Source organism: Rhinolophus ferrumequinum, chromosome 5 (genome assembly GCF_004115265.2).
Source record: "Rhinolophus ferrumequinum isolate MPI-CBG mRhiFer1 chromosome 5, mRhiFer1_v1.p, whole genome shotgun sequence".
Classification (NCBI taxonomy): domain Eukaryota; kingdom Metazoa; phylum Chordata; class Mammalia; order Chiroptera; family Rhinolophidae; genus Rhinolophus; species Rhinolophus ferrumequinum.
In genome coordinates, this window is record NC_046288.1 from 69,930,266 (window position 1) to 69,947,914 (window position 17,649).

General features: G+C 36.0%; 1 protein-coding gene across 1 annotated transcript in view; it reads right to left on the bottom strand.

Annotated features, from left to right (window-relative positions):
* Positions 1–1,418: 1,418 nt before the first annotated feature.
* STIM2 (stromal interaction molecule 2) overlaps positions 1,419–17,649 on the bottom strand; it is a 145,415-nt gene continuing 129,184 nt past the window's right edge. The window contains exons 8-12 of the mRNA XM_033106402.1: positions 16,470–16,637; positions 15,649–15,749; positions 15,195–15,433; positions 6,077–6,350; positions 1,419–3,092 (exon numbers count right to left, since the gene is read on the bottom strand). Coding sequence (XP_032962293.1) covers positions 2,615–3,092; positions 6,077–6,350; positions 15,195–15,433; positions 15,649–15,749; positions 16,470–16,637 — 1,260 coding nt within the window. The 3' untranslated portion in view covers positions 1,419–2,614. The remainder of the gene's footprint in view (positions 3,093–6,076; positions 6,351–15,194; positions 15,434–15,648; positions 15,750–16,469; positions 16,638–17,649) is intronic.

Genomic DNA, 17,649 nt, shown 5'->3' on the forward strand with positions numbered 1-17,649 from the left:
AATGTTGTTCATGAAGAGTTCTTAATGACATTGGAGAAATGCTTAAATGAAAAAAGCATGTTATAAATTAAATATATATAATCAATATATAGAAAATGATCTAGTAGAAAACATACCAAAATATTAAGAGCAATTATTTGGACAGTAGAATCACACCTGCTTGCTATTGTTTTTCTTCTTTATAGTTTTCTATCATGAATTGTTTTTTATAATAAGGAGGTATTGCTTTAAAAATCAAAGAACACCTTGGTTTTATAATTAAAATAAGGTAACAAATAGGTAACTTAAAAAATGTATATTAATGTCCAATTCTTCACATGTAAATGATGTAACAGAAATTATCGTGGCTTTCCAAACTCATTTACTTTGTTGAATTTACAAATATAGAGCATTGTACTAATGCGAAGTAAATAATACAAGAAACATAAAGCAGTAAGTATTCCTTGGTTGGATTTGTTTATAAATGAGTGTGAAATTTAGCACAAACAATGCATTCGCTGACTTCAGACGGCACACCCTGTACTTGGGCCAGCCTCTCCGACCCCCCACCGCAAGTTCTAGCATCCAGTGGTTCTGATCCGAATTCCCTTCTAACCTTAGACAAGTCACGAGCCATGCTGGAGCTCCTAGAGCCATTCCTCCTCCCAGGTTCACTTCGTGCTCCAGCGGCTTTTCCCTTTGCTAGTATCCGGCAAACTATAAAGTTCTTACCCCTTCGGCAGTTTTCAAAGGGAAGAACTCCTGTCTGGTTGTAAGAAGGAGAAAAAAGATAAAGTATTCCCTTCACTCTGAAGAAACTTTCCAGAATGCTTTTCAATTCTTTATGTACAACTTTTCCTCTTCATAAACAGCTTTAAAAACCTATGCTCCTCAACTCTTGAGCTTTCAGATTATTTTACCTTATACTTAGTCCGAAACACTGTGTTCGTTTCAATCAATTTTTGTCCTTATGTCACTATTAAAAATATTAACATCCATGTATAAAAACAGCATTCAAGATGTTAACAGTTTTTAAGAAGAGTATTAAAAAGAATAAACAATCAACATGTTTACACACTTCAGGAAATTGTTCATTTTGTTAATAAAGTATTTCTTTGGAGCAAATCTCAAATAACCTTCCTGTTTATCGATTCAACATTTTCATCTAAATAAGACTGGGATGGACATTCTGTATTTAAGCCATAATGATTATTCTAGCTATTATGCTATCAGTTGTTCAGTCAAACATCCATTCACATTGTATTACCCAGATCATTGATGATTGCATTTTTAAAAGAAGTAGTTTAGGCAGAAACTCCCCCCCATGTTAATATACTCTGTTGCTCTATGAGACGATCTTCACAGTAAAAACTACCCATAGAATAGCCTACCCATTTAATAAACCCCAAACTTTACAAATTAATACCACACAATCTAAATGCACCATAAATTTATATTTGTTAATCTTGGTATTAGAACATTTAAACTACATAAAAATATGACAAACAATATAAAATAGAAAGAAATTTGTTGACAACTTACTTGCAAAACATCACTATTTCTTTCTTATATTGCAGTTAAGCAACAAGACAGCTTACATAGCTCTCCAGAAACATGTAGTGTTTTTAGTGGAGTGTTATCAACGAAAATCAGCACAGTCCCACACAATGATGTCTCCAATTTATTATCTTTTCCACAGTACAAATTTTTCACAAACCGTAAATCCTTTGCAGTTATTCAAAGTCTGTAAACAAATGTCTGAATCCCCACAACCCCCACCTCAGTTTAAGCTTGTGAATGTTTGAAGTCCTTCAATCAAGTTTTAACTTCCACTTGCATAAGGAATCAAGAGCCTTCTCTCTTTAAATTATGTTTATCATACAGCCTGCAGTGCAGTAAATCACAGTGAAAGCCCTGGGAAAAACAAAACAACATGATCTTTACAGCAGGACTTGAAACTTTATAATATTAAATGCATTTAAAGAAGCTTCCCATAATAAAAGCGTGGGTTTTCATTTCCAGAAATCGAGTCAATTAGAAACCCTAGGTTCTACTTAAAAACCCATTTGATCTAAAAGTGAAAACAGTCCCCTATCCACAGTCATTTTATAAACTTTATACAGTTTCACTTGCAGAGATTTTTTTTTTTTTTCCAGTCTGGAAAACAGTAGTGCAATTAGTTTTACTTCTTTTAAGTTATTTAGTCCAGGATGTCAATAGCTCTGTGGAAAGATAAGAAGATGCTCTGGTAAACAAGAAATTTTTGCAAGCCCATGCTGGCTTACTAGTCCATTAAAGCTTGTAAGTCCATAGTGGCTTTCAACAAAATGTTGTATATACATCACTAATAACAAAGCAGAAATAAATAGGCAGAAATGACTGTAAACTGTCTCATCTCTTAATGACTTTTCAGTAAGAACTGGCTTGACACATTGGTTCTAGAGTCATTTAAATAAGCAGACAGTAGACAGCTGCTCTGAAGGGCATTTCACTACGGCATCCGGTCTGGAAAGCCCCAATGGAGTTACATTCCTAAAATTAAAACAAGAAAAAGGTGGGGGCAGTGGGGATAGTGGTGGGGGAAGATAAAAGTTTAGAGATGCCACTTGAATGGAATTCCATCAAGTCAGCCAGTTCACTTAGATTTCTTCTTAAAAAGGCTTTTAATTTTTGATGGCTTTTTGCTTTTCTCTCCATTATGACAAAGGTCATGTGGGATGCTGCTGATCCTGGCCACATTTGGGGTTTCCTGAACCGGCTTACTGTCGTTGCCAGTGGAGGAACAGGACGTGTGGCGAGGTTTGGGCAGCGGGATGCCACTAGAAAGCTGGTTCATGCTACAGGATTTCTCCAAGATGCCATTGTATACTTTGCTTGCAGGACTGAAGATCATGCTCTTCGTTTCTGTCAGACCGACACAGTCAGGAGAACCCCGAGAGATATCCGCAGTTATGGGCGAGTCTCCCCTGGAGGAATCTTCTAGGGAGAGCTCATCTCTTGATATCTTCCGAGGAGACAATGTTTGGTACATCTCAAGGCTTGAAGGAGGAGACTGCTTCCTTCCAATGGAAGAATTTAAGGAGTCACATTCTGAAGCTGTGTCTGGCACTTCCCTGGATGAGACAGACGCAAAGATAAAATTCTAAGTCAGTGTGGTACGAGCACCAGCAGACCGTCCAATCCTAATTAACACAACTTCCTCCATTTCATCTATCAAAATGCAAAAGGGGGAAATGCTAAAATGCATACACGTTTCAACAAAATTAGAAAATTACTACTTTAATACAAGTTATCAAAACTCAATGTGTAATGTTTAACATGAACTCTAATATAATGAAATCTTCCCATGCAAGAAACATGTTACACCTTCTTCAATTATCAGAGAAATGAAAATGTTTAAATTTTGCCGATTTAAAATTTGCAAATTAAAATCTGTCAGCTACTTTTGTGTTTTGTTTCAAATGAGCATTTTTCTTCCTAAATCACATACTTGACATTATAAATTTGAAAATATGAATTTTAGTCATTGCTTTGCCCTTTAATTTTTTAATCACTACGTTGATGAAATATAGTTTCCTAAGGAAGAAAGAATTGTACTAAGCAAAAACATAAGTTCTCCCAAGTTTAAAAAAAGAGGGAAGGGAGTTGAGGTATAACAGCGGGGGGAAGTGAAAGGAATGATAAAATGCTACTGTTTAAACAGCAGACATACAATAAACTCTCGCAGGTTTATGCCTGTGTGATTTTCCCCCTTCTCCACAGTGAAAAGAGAAATAGAGGAATGAAAAAATCAAGTTCACAACGCCAAAGGCAGCAAAAGTAAACGCCATCAGCTGTTCCTTCAACCCTACTTCTTACTCCCCCATTGCTACCAACCCGAGTGCTACAGCTTCCTACTTGGTCTCTCTGCTTCCACTCTTGTTCCTCCCTCTTAGTTACTTCTCTATACAGATTTGAAAGTGGTTTTTAAAAACTCAATCAGAGCACATCTTTTCCTTGCTCAGAACTTTCTGATGCTTCCTCTCACACTCATGCTAAAGTCCAAAGTCCGTGCTAGGTCCAAAGCCCTGTGTGCTCAGGGCGGTGCTGCCCCTCCAGCTAGCTGCACCTCCTGCCATCTCTGCCTTCTCCTGGTTCCTCCCATGTGCCACTCTTGTGACATCCTCAGGGCTTTGGCACTTGCTGTTTCCTCTGCCTCACATTTTCTTCCCCTCCATCTTTACGTGGCTTACTTCTCCATGTCATTCCGGTCGGTCACTGCTCAAACGCGCTCTCTCCAGAGCTACCACCCCTAACCACCTGATCTAAAAGAGCATTCTTTTTCTTTTCACCTACCTTTGTTCGGCATCCCAGAATGTACCACTACCTAAAACGATATTTTACATTAACCTGTTCATAGTCAGTTTCCCCAGAAGAAAGGAAACGTAATGAGGACAGGGTGTCTTCTTTACTTCTGTATTCTCTGCACTGGGATCATGGCAAGCTCACAGTGGGTATTCAGTAGATATGTAATAAATGAATGGAAGGGTACAAAATCCCTTGGGCAAATAAAGACTTAAATAATGCTTTTTAACACAGTTACCTGTGCTGCATAATTTTCAAATGCTTTTATAATTTGATAATGGGTAGTGCTCACAGACGGTAAAAGGCAGTTCAGATAGGAAGAAATGACTCAAAAATCAATCACTGGTAGGGAGTTTTCTGCCAGGCTTCTTTCTGGAGCACATGTCCATTAATCAAATACTACATATCACTGTTCTCTGAAACTGTTCAGCTTCCAGAGTTAGAAGCTGATTTAGTTACAAGTTTATTAATTTACTGTCTATTTTGCTATGTGGTTTGGCTACTATGTGTGTGTGAAATTCAAAGCTAGGTTAAAAACATTTCAAAATCTAGTCCCTACGGTCTTAAAAATGTGTGAAAAGAATACTGATCTAGTTGGGAATACTGTCCTGGTCTTGCCATTAATTAGCTGTACAATCTTGGGCAAATCACTTAATTTAACCAGGTCTCAACTGTCCTATCTGTTAAAGTAAAATAATTTGATTAATCTCTAACATTACTTCTAGTTCTAACATTTTTATGCCAAACAAATACTCTGTATTGTCACTTCTTCTGCGTAACTTTTGGAGTGTACATATAGTATAGCTTAAGATCTCCCATTTTTTCTAGAGCATTTATTTGGAATATTGAACTTAATTATGTGTACTATCTATGTTATTTTTCTGTTTCTCTTTTTTCCCCACAGTGACATGTAGCTGAATTCATTTAAGTTTAATGCACATAAACTTAGGCCAAGGTGAGATCTAAATGAACATATTTGTGCATAATGCATAGACTATAAAAAATCAGTAAACAGTAAATGTTGTTGTTATTATTATTTTGCAAGGATTCTGGTGGTTCAACACTTAAGAGAGTGAAAATGGAGAGTTTGACATTCTTATTTAAAATGAAGACTAAATATTTCCATCAACGTAAAAAGTTCTATTGGACAGCAGATCTCTAGAGTTTTCCTACTAATTTCCAGAAGCCACCCCAAATGAGTTTTGTCAGTAAAGCCATCTTGCTAGTGACGACAATTATATTGCAAAGGTTACACAAACAAGCTAATCATAAAGTACCAACCAAGCAGAGCTGTGCCAAACTCTCCAGCTGCAATGAAAATACACAACGTGGACTATCTCCTTAGCAATATGCTATAATGATCACTTGTGAATCATAAGAACTTTCACTAGTAGATGAAACCACTATGTATGAAAAGTGATTATTTGCTGACGATGTGACTAGAGAATCACAGGACAGAGAGCTACATGGGATCAAGGAGAGCAGCCAGCCCCATTCCCTCTGGTTTTATTTCTCATATGAGAACAGTTAAGAACAAAGCCCAGCAAAGACCTTGATTTTAGCCTTGTGTGACCCTGAGCAGAAAACCCAGCCACAGAACTGAGAGCTCTACACGGGTGTTGCTTGAAGCCACTAAGTTTGTGATAACTTCCTGTGCGGCAACAGAACACACAGGACAGCCGCTCCTACCCACCCCACTCCCACCTCCCACACACCAGTCCGACATATATTGTAGTTTATGCGCTGCCAATACCATTGCTTTTCCGCAGAGAAGTAAATGGCCTCCTCCTCGTCGTCATTTCGATAAAGAGCAGGGCAACTTGACACCGAGAGGATGTCTGGATCAGGGGAAGGCAAGGAGTGCTGTGAGTGCTGGGGGTGATGCGGCAGCCGCGGGTGCGACGGGTGAGGAGCATGCGCAGCAAGCTGAGCGCGCTGAGCCTGCGGCGACGATGGCATGATGCTGCGGCGGGAGCGACACAAGCTGCTACTTCGGGCTAATGATCCAGCAGGTTTAGCCATGGTCCCTGAAAACCAAACACAGATAAATAAAAAGGCTGAAAATTTCCAATGCTCCTTTTACACACGCGACAAATGCAAAAGAGAGCTGACGTTACTAACACGTCACCATTTCATCGACCTTGACTGAAGTAAGCAACTGTGTAATTACTACCATCCTCCATCACCTGTATGGCTTCTCAGACAAGTTAAGAAATAAAAAATGAAATGTAACAAAAATGAAAGCAGATCTAAAAGTAAACAGAAACAAATATAAACAAATGAGACTTTAAGATAAAATTTGCTATTACTAACCACAAAGACTTAAAACTTTACCCAAGATAACAAATCCCTAAATTAAAAAATCAATACAGTGCATTTATAAGGAATCTGGACTTTGCTGCAAAATGAATTTTAACACTAAAAGGAGAAAATTATCAGTAAAAAATAGGTTAGATTTTTCCACAGATATCTCTTGAGATAGTGCACTTTATTTTAACTTCAAAAGTTTTAAATCAAGGATCATTTAAATACTGCATACACAGTCTTAAAAGCAAGTTAGGCAGAGGTCAGATCAAAACTTGTTTCTTGAAAATTGATTATTGTGGAACTAACCAGAAATCTCAGATCTTCTTGTTTCTGCTACCAGTCTCAGTCTAGCCCCGAGCAGGTAGTACACAAACTTCCTCCGCACGCTTAATACCTCCTTCAATGGACACTCCTTTTCTTCCCCTTAATTGAAGCACAGGTCTCCCAAGAACAAAGAACAACCTTCTCAAGCTGAAGTTGTTCCTCCTCGTATACCTCATATACTGCAGCATCGGAAGGATGGGTTGGTGGCCTTCTCGCTCCCTGGCCGGTACAGTCTGTAAACCCTTACTCCTACACCCTTTTATAAAACCTACTCCTTCTGGCGCTCACAGTAGCAAGCCACATGAATATTCCACCTCCCCTTCACTAGTCACTTCTCAGTTATTCTATCTTGTCCATCCAACTTTTCATCAACTCGAGCCATCTCACTTTTAAGACCTAGCCCTCACCTAAACTAATTATGGCTTTCATCTCTTCTCACCAGACATTTACCTCTACTCTACTCCACCACCCACTTTCACACCTTGTATTGCCATCATTCAGAATTACTCCATTTTCGAAATTAGAAGTCCAAGACATCAATTTAGATTCTGACCAAGCTTCTACCTTTCAAGTTCACACATTCTGTTCCTCCCACTTATCTGTACCATTCTCTACCCCAAACTCAAGGACTTTATTCTGTTGGCTATTCCTTCTGCTACATTTATTTTCTTCTCTCTTTCTACAGTATTTAAAAATCAATGCTTTAAAAAACAAACAGATAAACAACAGTAATAACAAAGAAACCTCCACACTCAGATTGTTTTTCAGCTGGCGTATCTTTCTTCCCTTTTATGAAAAATAATTGTTACTTTTTCCACCACTTCATCTTTACTCAATCGTAAAATTGTAAAGTGCTTACATTCAGTTTCGCTGCAACTATTTTCAACGAAGTTGTGATCTACTTTCTTGTTGCTAAATTCAATGAATACCTCAGTCCTTCTTTGACATTTGACCAGCACCTGACATTGATTATTACTCTGTCCTTTTCTTGACTTCTCTATCCACACTCTGACCTCTTCCTTTACCTGTCATCTTCAAAGTTCTGTCCTAGACCTTGTTCTATTCTTGTTCCACTTATTCATCTTGAGAAATGTTATTCACTTCCATGACTTCAATTATCATTTACGGTATATAGAAGCCTGAATCTGTAACTCCAGCTTTAATCCTTTTCCTAAACTTTACAACCTTATATCCAACTACCTACTACTGGACATTTGGTGCCCCACAGATACCCAAACTGCATTGAACATTTTCCTCCCCTAACCCAGTCCTTCTTGTTCTTTATCTTGGTAAATAGCAACAGCACCCACCCAATTATCTAAATTGGAAACACAGACATTCTTGACTCTTCCTACATAATAATCCATATATAGTTAATCATAAAAGTATTTCCTTGATATCTCTCAAATCTGTCCACTTGCCTACATCCCCACTGCCCCTGTATTATGCAGGACTATTGTACTGGCCTAATAACTGCTCTTTCTCCTCCAATTTATTTTCCACACTACAGCCTGCATGATCACTCTAAAATGAAGAAGAAATATGACATTTTATTGCTTAATATCTTTAAATGGTTCCCCATTACTTTTAGGATTAAACAAAAGTCAAATTCCTTAAGACGACTTAGAATGCTCTACTTATCTAGCCTCTGTTTTGGAACTAGAGTCCCTCTTCTGTTACAGAAACACTAAAAACAGTGTTTCTACCTATCACAGCTCCCAGAAGTATACGCAATATTCTCTCTCATGCCTCCATGCTTCTTTTCTCCATCTCTCCCTTGACCTCTCATTTCAGGTCTTCGTTTAAAAGGAAGTTCCTCCAGGAAGTTTCGTGACCCCTCCAAGTTGGAGGTCAGTGTTTGCTCCCTGGTGCTCACATAGAAATACCACAGTACATTTTCCCATCACATAACTTATCTCAATGCATTGCTCTTGTCTGTCTTCCATTAAAGTGTAAATTCCATGAAGGCAATAATTGTGTATCATGTTCAACATTACATCTCAACAACTAGCACAATGCCAGGCAAAAAGTAGACAGATGCACAATAAGCTTTTCCTGAGTAAATCAGTGAATGATTCAAACAGGAAGCATCACTAAAATAACCTGATAGATTGAAAAGGAGAAAATGAGGTAAATTAAAAGAAATATTTCCAGAATATTTGACTACTTCCCTCAATACTGCACAAGGCTTTTTCCAAACACAAATTAGTAATATAAAAATACCTGTAATTTAGTAGACAAACATTAGAAATTTTCTCACTTATTTATAATTCACAAATTAGAGAATGAAGATCCTAGAAATCTTTAGTGTGATGTTCTCACTTTGCCAAAGAAACAATATCTTACTGATACTAAAAGAATGTGTCCAATATGACACAGATAATTAAGTTCTACAACTCTCAGCGTATGCTATGGTCTTTTTCATCAGTCACTGGTTATTTGGAATATGCAGCAAAAAGTAGCCAGATTCAGGCCTGACTGTAGGTATGATAAAAAGGGCTGAAGAGAATCAGGATTCGCTGCTTGTGAAAATGAGTACTACTCACAGAAATGGAAAAATACTGCATGAAGAAGTTTTAAGAAGGAAGTAAGTAGTTTATGTAAGGAAAATTCTAAGTAATCCAATAAGGAATGTAACATAACGAGCATCAGTAAATAGGTCACATCTAGAAATTGTTTATAACTCTACAATCTTTTCCAAAAATTTTCTTCTTATATATGTTGCCATATCTTCTGCCTGAAAAGATGCATGAATCCCTCTATTAGAGTTATATACACTTGGAGTTGAGCCCTTCTTCCTTGTTGCCTGAAGAAGCCTACACAGGGCTGAATACAGTTATAACACCATAAAACTCAAATAGTATTAAAAAAGAGTGCACTTTGACCTTGTAATAAGCTTTCCTTTACATAATGTGAATATGTTTTATGACGTTCCAACTATTATTAATTCCAAATGAAGGCAGATGCCGACTCCACCTGTGATTTGTAAGAGTAGTTACATAAAACATTAAAGTTCACTATATAGAAATTCATTTGAGATAATTTTTCATTTTGATATCAATAATTACATATAGAAGCATAACAATTTAATATGACCCTATTTTGCAAAGTGTATTTTCTTATAGCAGAGAAAATAAAATTTTATTTTGCAATAAGGGATTGCCTCTGCCACCAACAACAAAAAATAGTAATATATGGACTTCTGGTTCTAGCAACAGGCAGTCAAAGATTACCTGACGAGCATTTCCCAGCCTCCAACAACACAGTTTAAATCCCCTCAAACACTCTGGTATGATGAAGGAAGTGTAACGATAGTTTTAAATACACAGCTGAGTTTGCAAGGAAGAAGAGAAAATTCGCAGATGCCAAAACAGAGAGAATAAAAGTAAGAACTAACAGGCCTGTGAGTGATACTGGAACTACTGTGGAGGTTCTCAGACTCAGTAATTTAAGGGTTGGGTTTTAATTTGGGTATACAAAAGACATCTTAGGCCCACATGAGGTAAGGAATAGGAATTGCAAGTGAGTGTTCTGGATAAAAGCCTGGGCCTAGATGGGCGACATTCCTCAGTGAAAGGTATATTTAAAAAAAAAAAAAAATCCCTTTAAAATAGCTCAAGAAAAAACTATAAAACAGGAGAAAGGAATAAAGTGGTCCTTAGAGAAAAATTCATAACCATAAAAACATATATTAAGGAAAAAAGGACTAAAAATTCATTAGCTAGATGTCTAAATATTAAAACAAACAAGAAATTAAATTTCAATAAAGGAAATAAAAGCAGAAATAAATGGAGAAGGTGATCAAGTGATCACCTTCAATCATGCAGAAAAAGAAGTTGGTAAAATTTAAATCCACTAATTTTAAAAGAAAAATAATTTTGCAAAAAAAAAGTCTTAGTAAAATAACAAAAATTAATTTTCTTAACTTAAAAGCAATCTGCCAAGGGCTGGCCCGGTGGCTCAGGCAGTTGGAGCTCTGTGCTCCTAACACGGAAGGCGGCCGGTTCGATTCCCACATGAGCCAGTGGGCTCTCAACCACAAGGTTGCCTGTTCGACTCCTCGACTCCGGCAAGGGATGGTGGGCTCTGCCCCCTGCAACTAACAACAGCAACTGGACCTGGAGGTGAACTGAGCCCTCCACAACTACGATTGAAAGGACAAAAACTTGACTTGGAAAAAATCCTGGAAGTACACACTGTTCCCCAATAAACTCCTGTTCCCCCTTCCCCAATAAAACCTTTTTTTAAAAAAGTAATCTCCCAAAACCATAGAGAGAGAAAAAAATCATATTTCATGATGAAATATTGTAAGCATTCTCTTTAAAGTCAAAAATAGCAATCACTATTGCCTGCAATCACCACTTTTATTCAACATTTTACTACCAGTCTTAGACTGAACAATAAGAGGGGAAAAGTCATAAGCGTTGGAAAGGAAGAAACAACCCATTATTATTGCCCACACAAAACAAATCCAAAAGACTCTCATAAGAGAATTCTGTTTCTGTATATAAGATCAACATACCCAAATCAACAGTATTTCCCAATATATCAGCCACAAGCAATTTGAAGTATTTTTTCAGAAAGATAACGTGGAACTACAAAAAACAAGCTGTAAAGTACCTAGAAATTAATCTTTAAAAAAAGATATGCAAGAATTATACAAAGAAAATTATAAATTTTACTTAAAGATATAAAAGCAGATCTCAAATGGAATTTATGAATAACATTTCTTCCCAAATAAATCAATAAATTCAAAGAAATTCCAGTAAGAGACCAATAGAAATTTTCATGGACTTTCATAAGCTGATCCTAAAATTTATACCAATAGTAGCAATTCTGAATTTGAATAATAAATGAAGATTTCAACCTATCAAATACCAATACTTACTATGAAGCTATAAATAGCAACTAAAGCAGAATGGGACCAATGGAACAGAAGCATTTCTGTGTCTATGTCAAAAAGTGGTATCACAAATCAGCAGAGAGAGAGCAGGAATGAGGCTAGGACTACTGTCTATCCATACATCAACAGATATATTTAGATTCCTAACCTCACAATATGAACAAAAATAACTTCTAGGTAGATTAAAAGACTAAGGGATTAGAGAAGAAGGTCCAAGACGGCGGAACAAAATGAAAACAGAACAACAACATAAAAGACTAAAGGATTAAAGCAAAATTTAAAAACTTTCAGGACAGCAAACAACAATCTACCATCTGCAAAAAGACATAAAAAGCACAAATCAGACTCATTAATTTGTCATTAAAGTGTTTTTTAAAAACTCATAATCGTATGATTACAAAAGAAAATAAATTACACAACAGAGTAAAAATTAAAGCCCAACCCTAGCAGAAGATATCTGCAACCCTCAAATAACCAGAAAATCAAAACAAACTCTTCCAGATCAGTAAGAAACCTTGGAAGGATTCCATAGCAAGAAGGAACAAGCAACTCAGATGGAAGAAATCTGAGCAAATGCCAATAAATGATATGGTACTCAATCTCAGTAGTCATCAAGGAAATAGAAATTTTAGTAACAGTAAGGTATCATAAAATACCCATTCACGTTACAAAACAAACAGATCAGATCATTCCAAGCACTGGGGAGGATACAGGCAGACAGGCACGATTAAGTACCGTGGGTGTGTAAACTGAGAGCATCATTTGGAGAGCAACTTGGCAATGAGTAGGAAGAGGTACCTTCCTAACAACTCAGCACTCCATTGCTCGGTGTCCACGCAGAGACACTCACAAAGCTATGCACATGGAGATAGAGAAAAGGATGCTCACTGCAGTATTGTTTTGTAAGGGCCAAAAAGTAGAAAGAACCTATCGTCGCAGAAAAATGGATAAACTGCAGCTTATTATTACAATAAATATTAATAGATAAACTGTGGTTAACTCAGACTAAACGGTTGCAGTGAATTTAATTTATATTTAAACATGAAAAAATTTTAAAACATACTATGAGCAAAAAGGTTGCAAAACAATACCTACAGTTTGATAGCATGAATGTAAATTTTAAACAAACAATAACTGTATCTATTGCTTATGGGTGTATCTGCATGTAATTAAAGTACAACAGGCTTTAGAGGAGTGGGAAGGGGAGGCGATGTGGTGTAGCTCTACCTGTAATGGTTTATTTCAGAGAAAAAGAGAGATGAACAAAGCAAAATGTTAATATCTGTTTACCTTTATAGCATGTGAGCATATTATTTTCAGTATTTTTAGGTACATCTAAAAGGGTAGACGGGTTTTGTAAGAAATTTTAAATAAATGGCTGCTACATTCCCACTATGAACAGTTAGCAGCACTGTCAAAGAACTAATAGGAAAACAAACTATCATCTGTTCTCCTACTGACACAGAGCTAACCTTTGATAGTATTTTCTTTAAACAGAATTAAACATATACAATATTATGCTGTGCATGTATAGTTTTACAATCGTAACATATCACAGGTATGTTTCCTTGTCATTATTTCACACTTATACAATTTACATACCCACAGTACAAATTTAAAACTGCTCAGAGTGTATATTATGAAAGGCCTTACTCCTGTCCTGGACCCTCATCCTACTGCCAAGAGGTTCTTCTTTATCAGGTCCAGAAAGGATGTTTTTATAACTAAGCAGAGTGGAGTGTTACTGGTGTGCCACTGGGTGGAGGCAGAGCTCTCCGAGTATAACCTTTGGCATGAGTTGTATTTCAGAGAAATAAACTTGATCACAGCATTTCTAAAACATTACACTAAATTTAAAATCAACTCTAGTACATTTTTCCTATGTAAAAAGTCAAATTTCTCTTTACATCACAAGCACTGAAAACTTAAGATAATTATTTGTATTTAGTGTTAGGTATTTTAATGCACATGATTATCTTTTCCCCAAAAAAAAAGTACTTAAAAAAGCAGCAAAGCAATAACCTAATTAATTTAGGGAATATATCTTCACACACACTTCTGATATTGAATAATTATGTTCTAAGGAGGAATTGCAACTTTAAAAAGCTACATTTTTCAAACAAAATCATCTACTTATGAATCAGTGCTGCATCTGGCAAGCTTAGGGCATGCATTTCAAATAAACACAAGTTGACAATATTCAAACCAGCAGAGCTGGCCCAGATCTAGATGTCCACAACTTTGCAACCATCATACTTGCAGTATGGGGCCAATGAAATGAGTGAGGTCACACACTTCCAGTGTTCATTATATTCACAGTGTGTCCTCTCCTCCTTCCTCTGCTAAATTGAATGCCTCCCCAATCTGCTTGCATTATCTGCCCGCCATTAAACCAGAGAATTAAAACCACAGAAATGAACACAATCACATAGTCACTGACTATTTACCTGCAAATTTAGAGCTTTATTTAATAAAATTGTTTTAAAAATTAAACCCTTTCTAAATCATAACCTCATGAAAGCTGTAACAATTGAATAGTAAATTTCAAACTGAAAAATGCTCATATATCATGATTTGACTCAGACTGAAATTTCCATGTAAGTTTTCAACCAATCAATGATTAAATTCTGTTCTTCATTCCTTGGGAATCCTGTTCTACCTACACTGTTTCAAAAAAGTCAGAAAGATTAGGAAAGTTAATCAGTCAGGCAATAACAAGGATAAAGAGTTTTTCAAACGGTTTCTAACACATGAGATACACTATTTTAAATTCAAACTCTCTACAACTTTGCAAAAATTCCAAATATTAATAAACTCTGAAATTTATTAATAAAATCTAAAATACTTAATTATCACTTCTCTACCAAAATGTATTCTTTACAATGTAAAAATTTTCAAACAACAGAGCATAACAAAGGAATATAATGAAAACTGTTCATGTTAAAACCACCTTGGGGAGGAGCTCCACTTTCTAGCAACAAAAAAATATACAAAATTTTCTAAACATAAACAGTTTTATTTTGTATGAAGGTAAATTGATTTAGTGCTTCATGAATTAATACTCTTTCAATAAAAGGATAAAATTGGAAAAGCAAAATAAAATGATGACTTAGCATGTATGATGTGTTATTATATATGCATATATGTATACATACATGCACACATATACCTCATACAGTATTCTCAAACAATAGACACAAATTATAAACAACAAAAAGAGAAAATAAAGAAGGAACAAAATTTTTATCATAGATTTCAAAGGAAATGATCCATAAACGGCATGGTATGACGTTATTTTAAACACTGTACCAAATCTGCCTTTTGAATCACCACTTACCCGGGAACTGTGATACTATTGGGGGTGTATCTTCATCTAGGTCATCGACTCCCCCAGCAATCGGATAGGGAGGAATGGAGACTCTGGGCATCACCACCCAGCTGTGATCAGAGTAAAGGGAAGAGGTCAGGCTGGGGAGTCCCGAGTTGTGAGCGATCTGAAAGCCACAGATCTTCTCAATCTGTTGCCAGCGAAAAAGTCGTTCTCGTAAACAAGTCGTCAATTCCGAGAGAGCTTTCCTGGAAAAACCAATATAGGAATTATTGTTTCAAAGAGTCTTTCCTATGGCACTGAATAAAGGCAGCTACAAGAACAGACCATGGAAATGAACTAATTTCCAGAAGAAATTAAGTACACTTAGAATGAATTATACAAAGTTAAATGACAAATTAAAATATAAATTACACATTTCAACACAATGAAAATAAACAAATACCTAAAATAGCATTCTTACTTTGCTTCCAGAATTTTGTGGTCTACCTCATCTAGTGAGGAGCTATGTGCAACATGCAGCGTCCCAAAGACTGTGCTTCTCTTCTTTTTAATTTTCTCTGCCTACAAACCAAAGGAGAGAAAAATTAGGCTAGGTTTGGGGATAAAACACACACACACACACACACAGACACACACACATGAATGAATGAAGTTTGTTTTGTTTTGAATGTATTAATAATCATAAAACCAGTGGACAATTATTAACCAACATATAGCCATATTTTCCAAAAGAAAAAATAGATGAGGGAAAAAAAGCATGCTTTCCTAAAGCCAATCAATATGATTCAAAACTTTGTTTTGGAGAATTTTCCTTATTTCTATGGTTCAGAAAGGCCTGAATTTTCTATTAAAACTAACAGAATGACATTATACCCTACTGTAATGGAGGTGTTAGTGAGTGAACCAAGCTTTTTTATTTTTTTTACTAGAAATCAGATTAAGACTTAATCTTATTTCACACAATTTAATAAAGTCAGACATTAATTTCTAGTAACTACTGACCTGAATCAGATATGAGGCAGAAACCTGGAGGAGAAAAGCTCTGTATAAAACATTTATGATAATGATAATAGGGATGATTTTTAAATGACACTGAGGTCATTCTGAAAGGCACATACTACTCTAAATAATTTTACTTTATAGCCTGTGATTATGAGTCAATTTATGCACTAACTTCCAATTCAAGAAAAGAATCCGCAATAATAAAATCTTATTCATTGTTGTATCCTAACCGGTTAATGCTCCTGGAAATTTAGTAAGTTTTGAAACATAATACAGTACCTCATCCTTAGCAATTGCTAACTGCATTTCAGCATTCTGTCTTTTAATATTGTAGTACTGTACTTCTACTTCGTGTGTTAGCTGAAGCCATTTTTGAAGTGCATCTGGAACAGACCAGCTGCTTCTGAGTTCAAATTCTTTTTCAGCCTTTTTTAAAGCCATTCGAACCTGGCAGAAGGGAGGGAGGGAAGAGGGGGAAGGAGAGAGAGAGAAATTTAAGATATTTAAATTTTTTTAAAGAAATTAATATATTTTAGTACCAAAATATGAGAAAAAGCCATTTTAATTATGCTCCTTGTAAGTATCTTAAAATCACAAAATCTAAACAATATTATCTCTAACATTAAAACTAAAGCTGAAGTTTTAAGGGCATCTTAAATTCACTAAGCAGAGTTGTAAAGCCAAAGAATAGAGGAGGCTTACATATACCTTAAGCTGCAATATTAATTTTCATATCTTATAGCCAGACTCACTGAGAGAGAAAGGGCATATACAAACTAAAAATGATCACGCTTTTCTCATAAAACCCTACTACAGCTCCATAACTATACACTCACTTTTTAAATTACACTATTTTTTGAAGTTTTTCATGACACCTTCTTTATGGCCAGTTATTTCTCACTGCTACAAGCCTATCTGCCTATTTCAGTGTCTTTTACCACTTCTATTTAATTCACTGCTTCTGATATACCGCAAAGTGGATAAATCAGCATTGGCAGACCAAATATAAATTTTGAGAAAATAGATTTGAGTGCGAGTCTGCTTGATTTCTGCCTGAGAAAACTATGCAGAGTCTTTAGAGTCAAAGTCTCTTCCAGCTGCCCTTTCGGGGAGCCAGACAATAAACAGAAAATGAAAAGGCTTAGTGTGTAAGGTGGTATTAAGTGCTAAGGAAAAAAACTCTTAAGGAAAGGCTCACTAAGTAAAGGACACAGAATAAGGACAACCCATTCTAGGAAGGATTCACTTCAACTAGCAAGAGTTCAAACCAAGGAAATGTAAAGATACATGATGGAATTTATGGAATTATGCACACACGCTCAAGACCTTCAGACAGAGCGATGAATGAACTATTCTACTTCTGGAACACCATAACTGCAAATCAATTTCCCTTGAAGTTAAGTAACTAAAACTCCATTTCTAAATGAATGTGCAGAAGAATGTTTGATCTGAACAAACA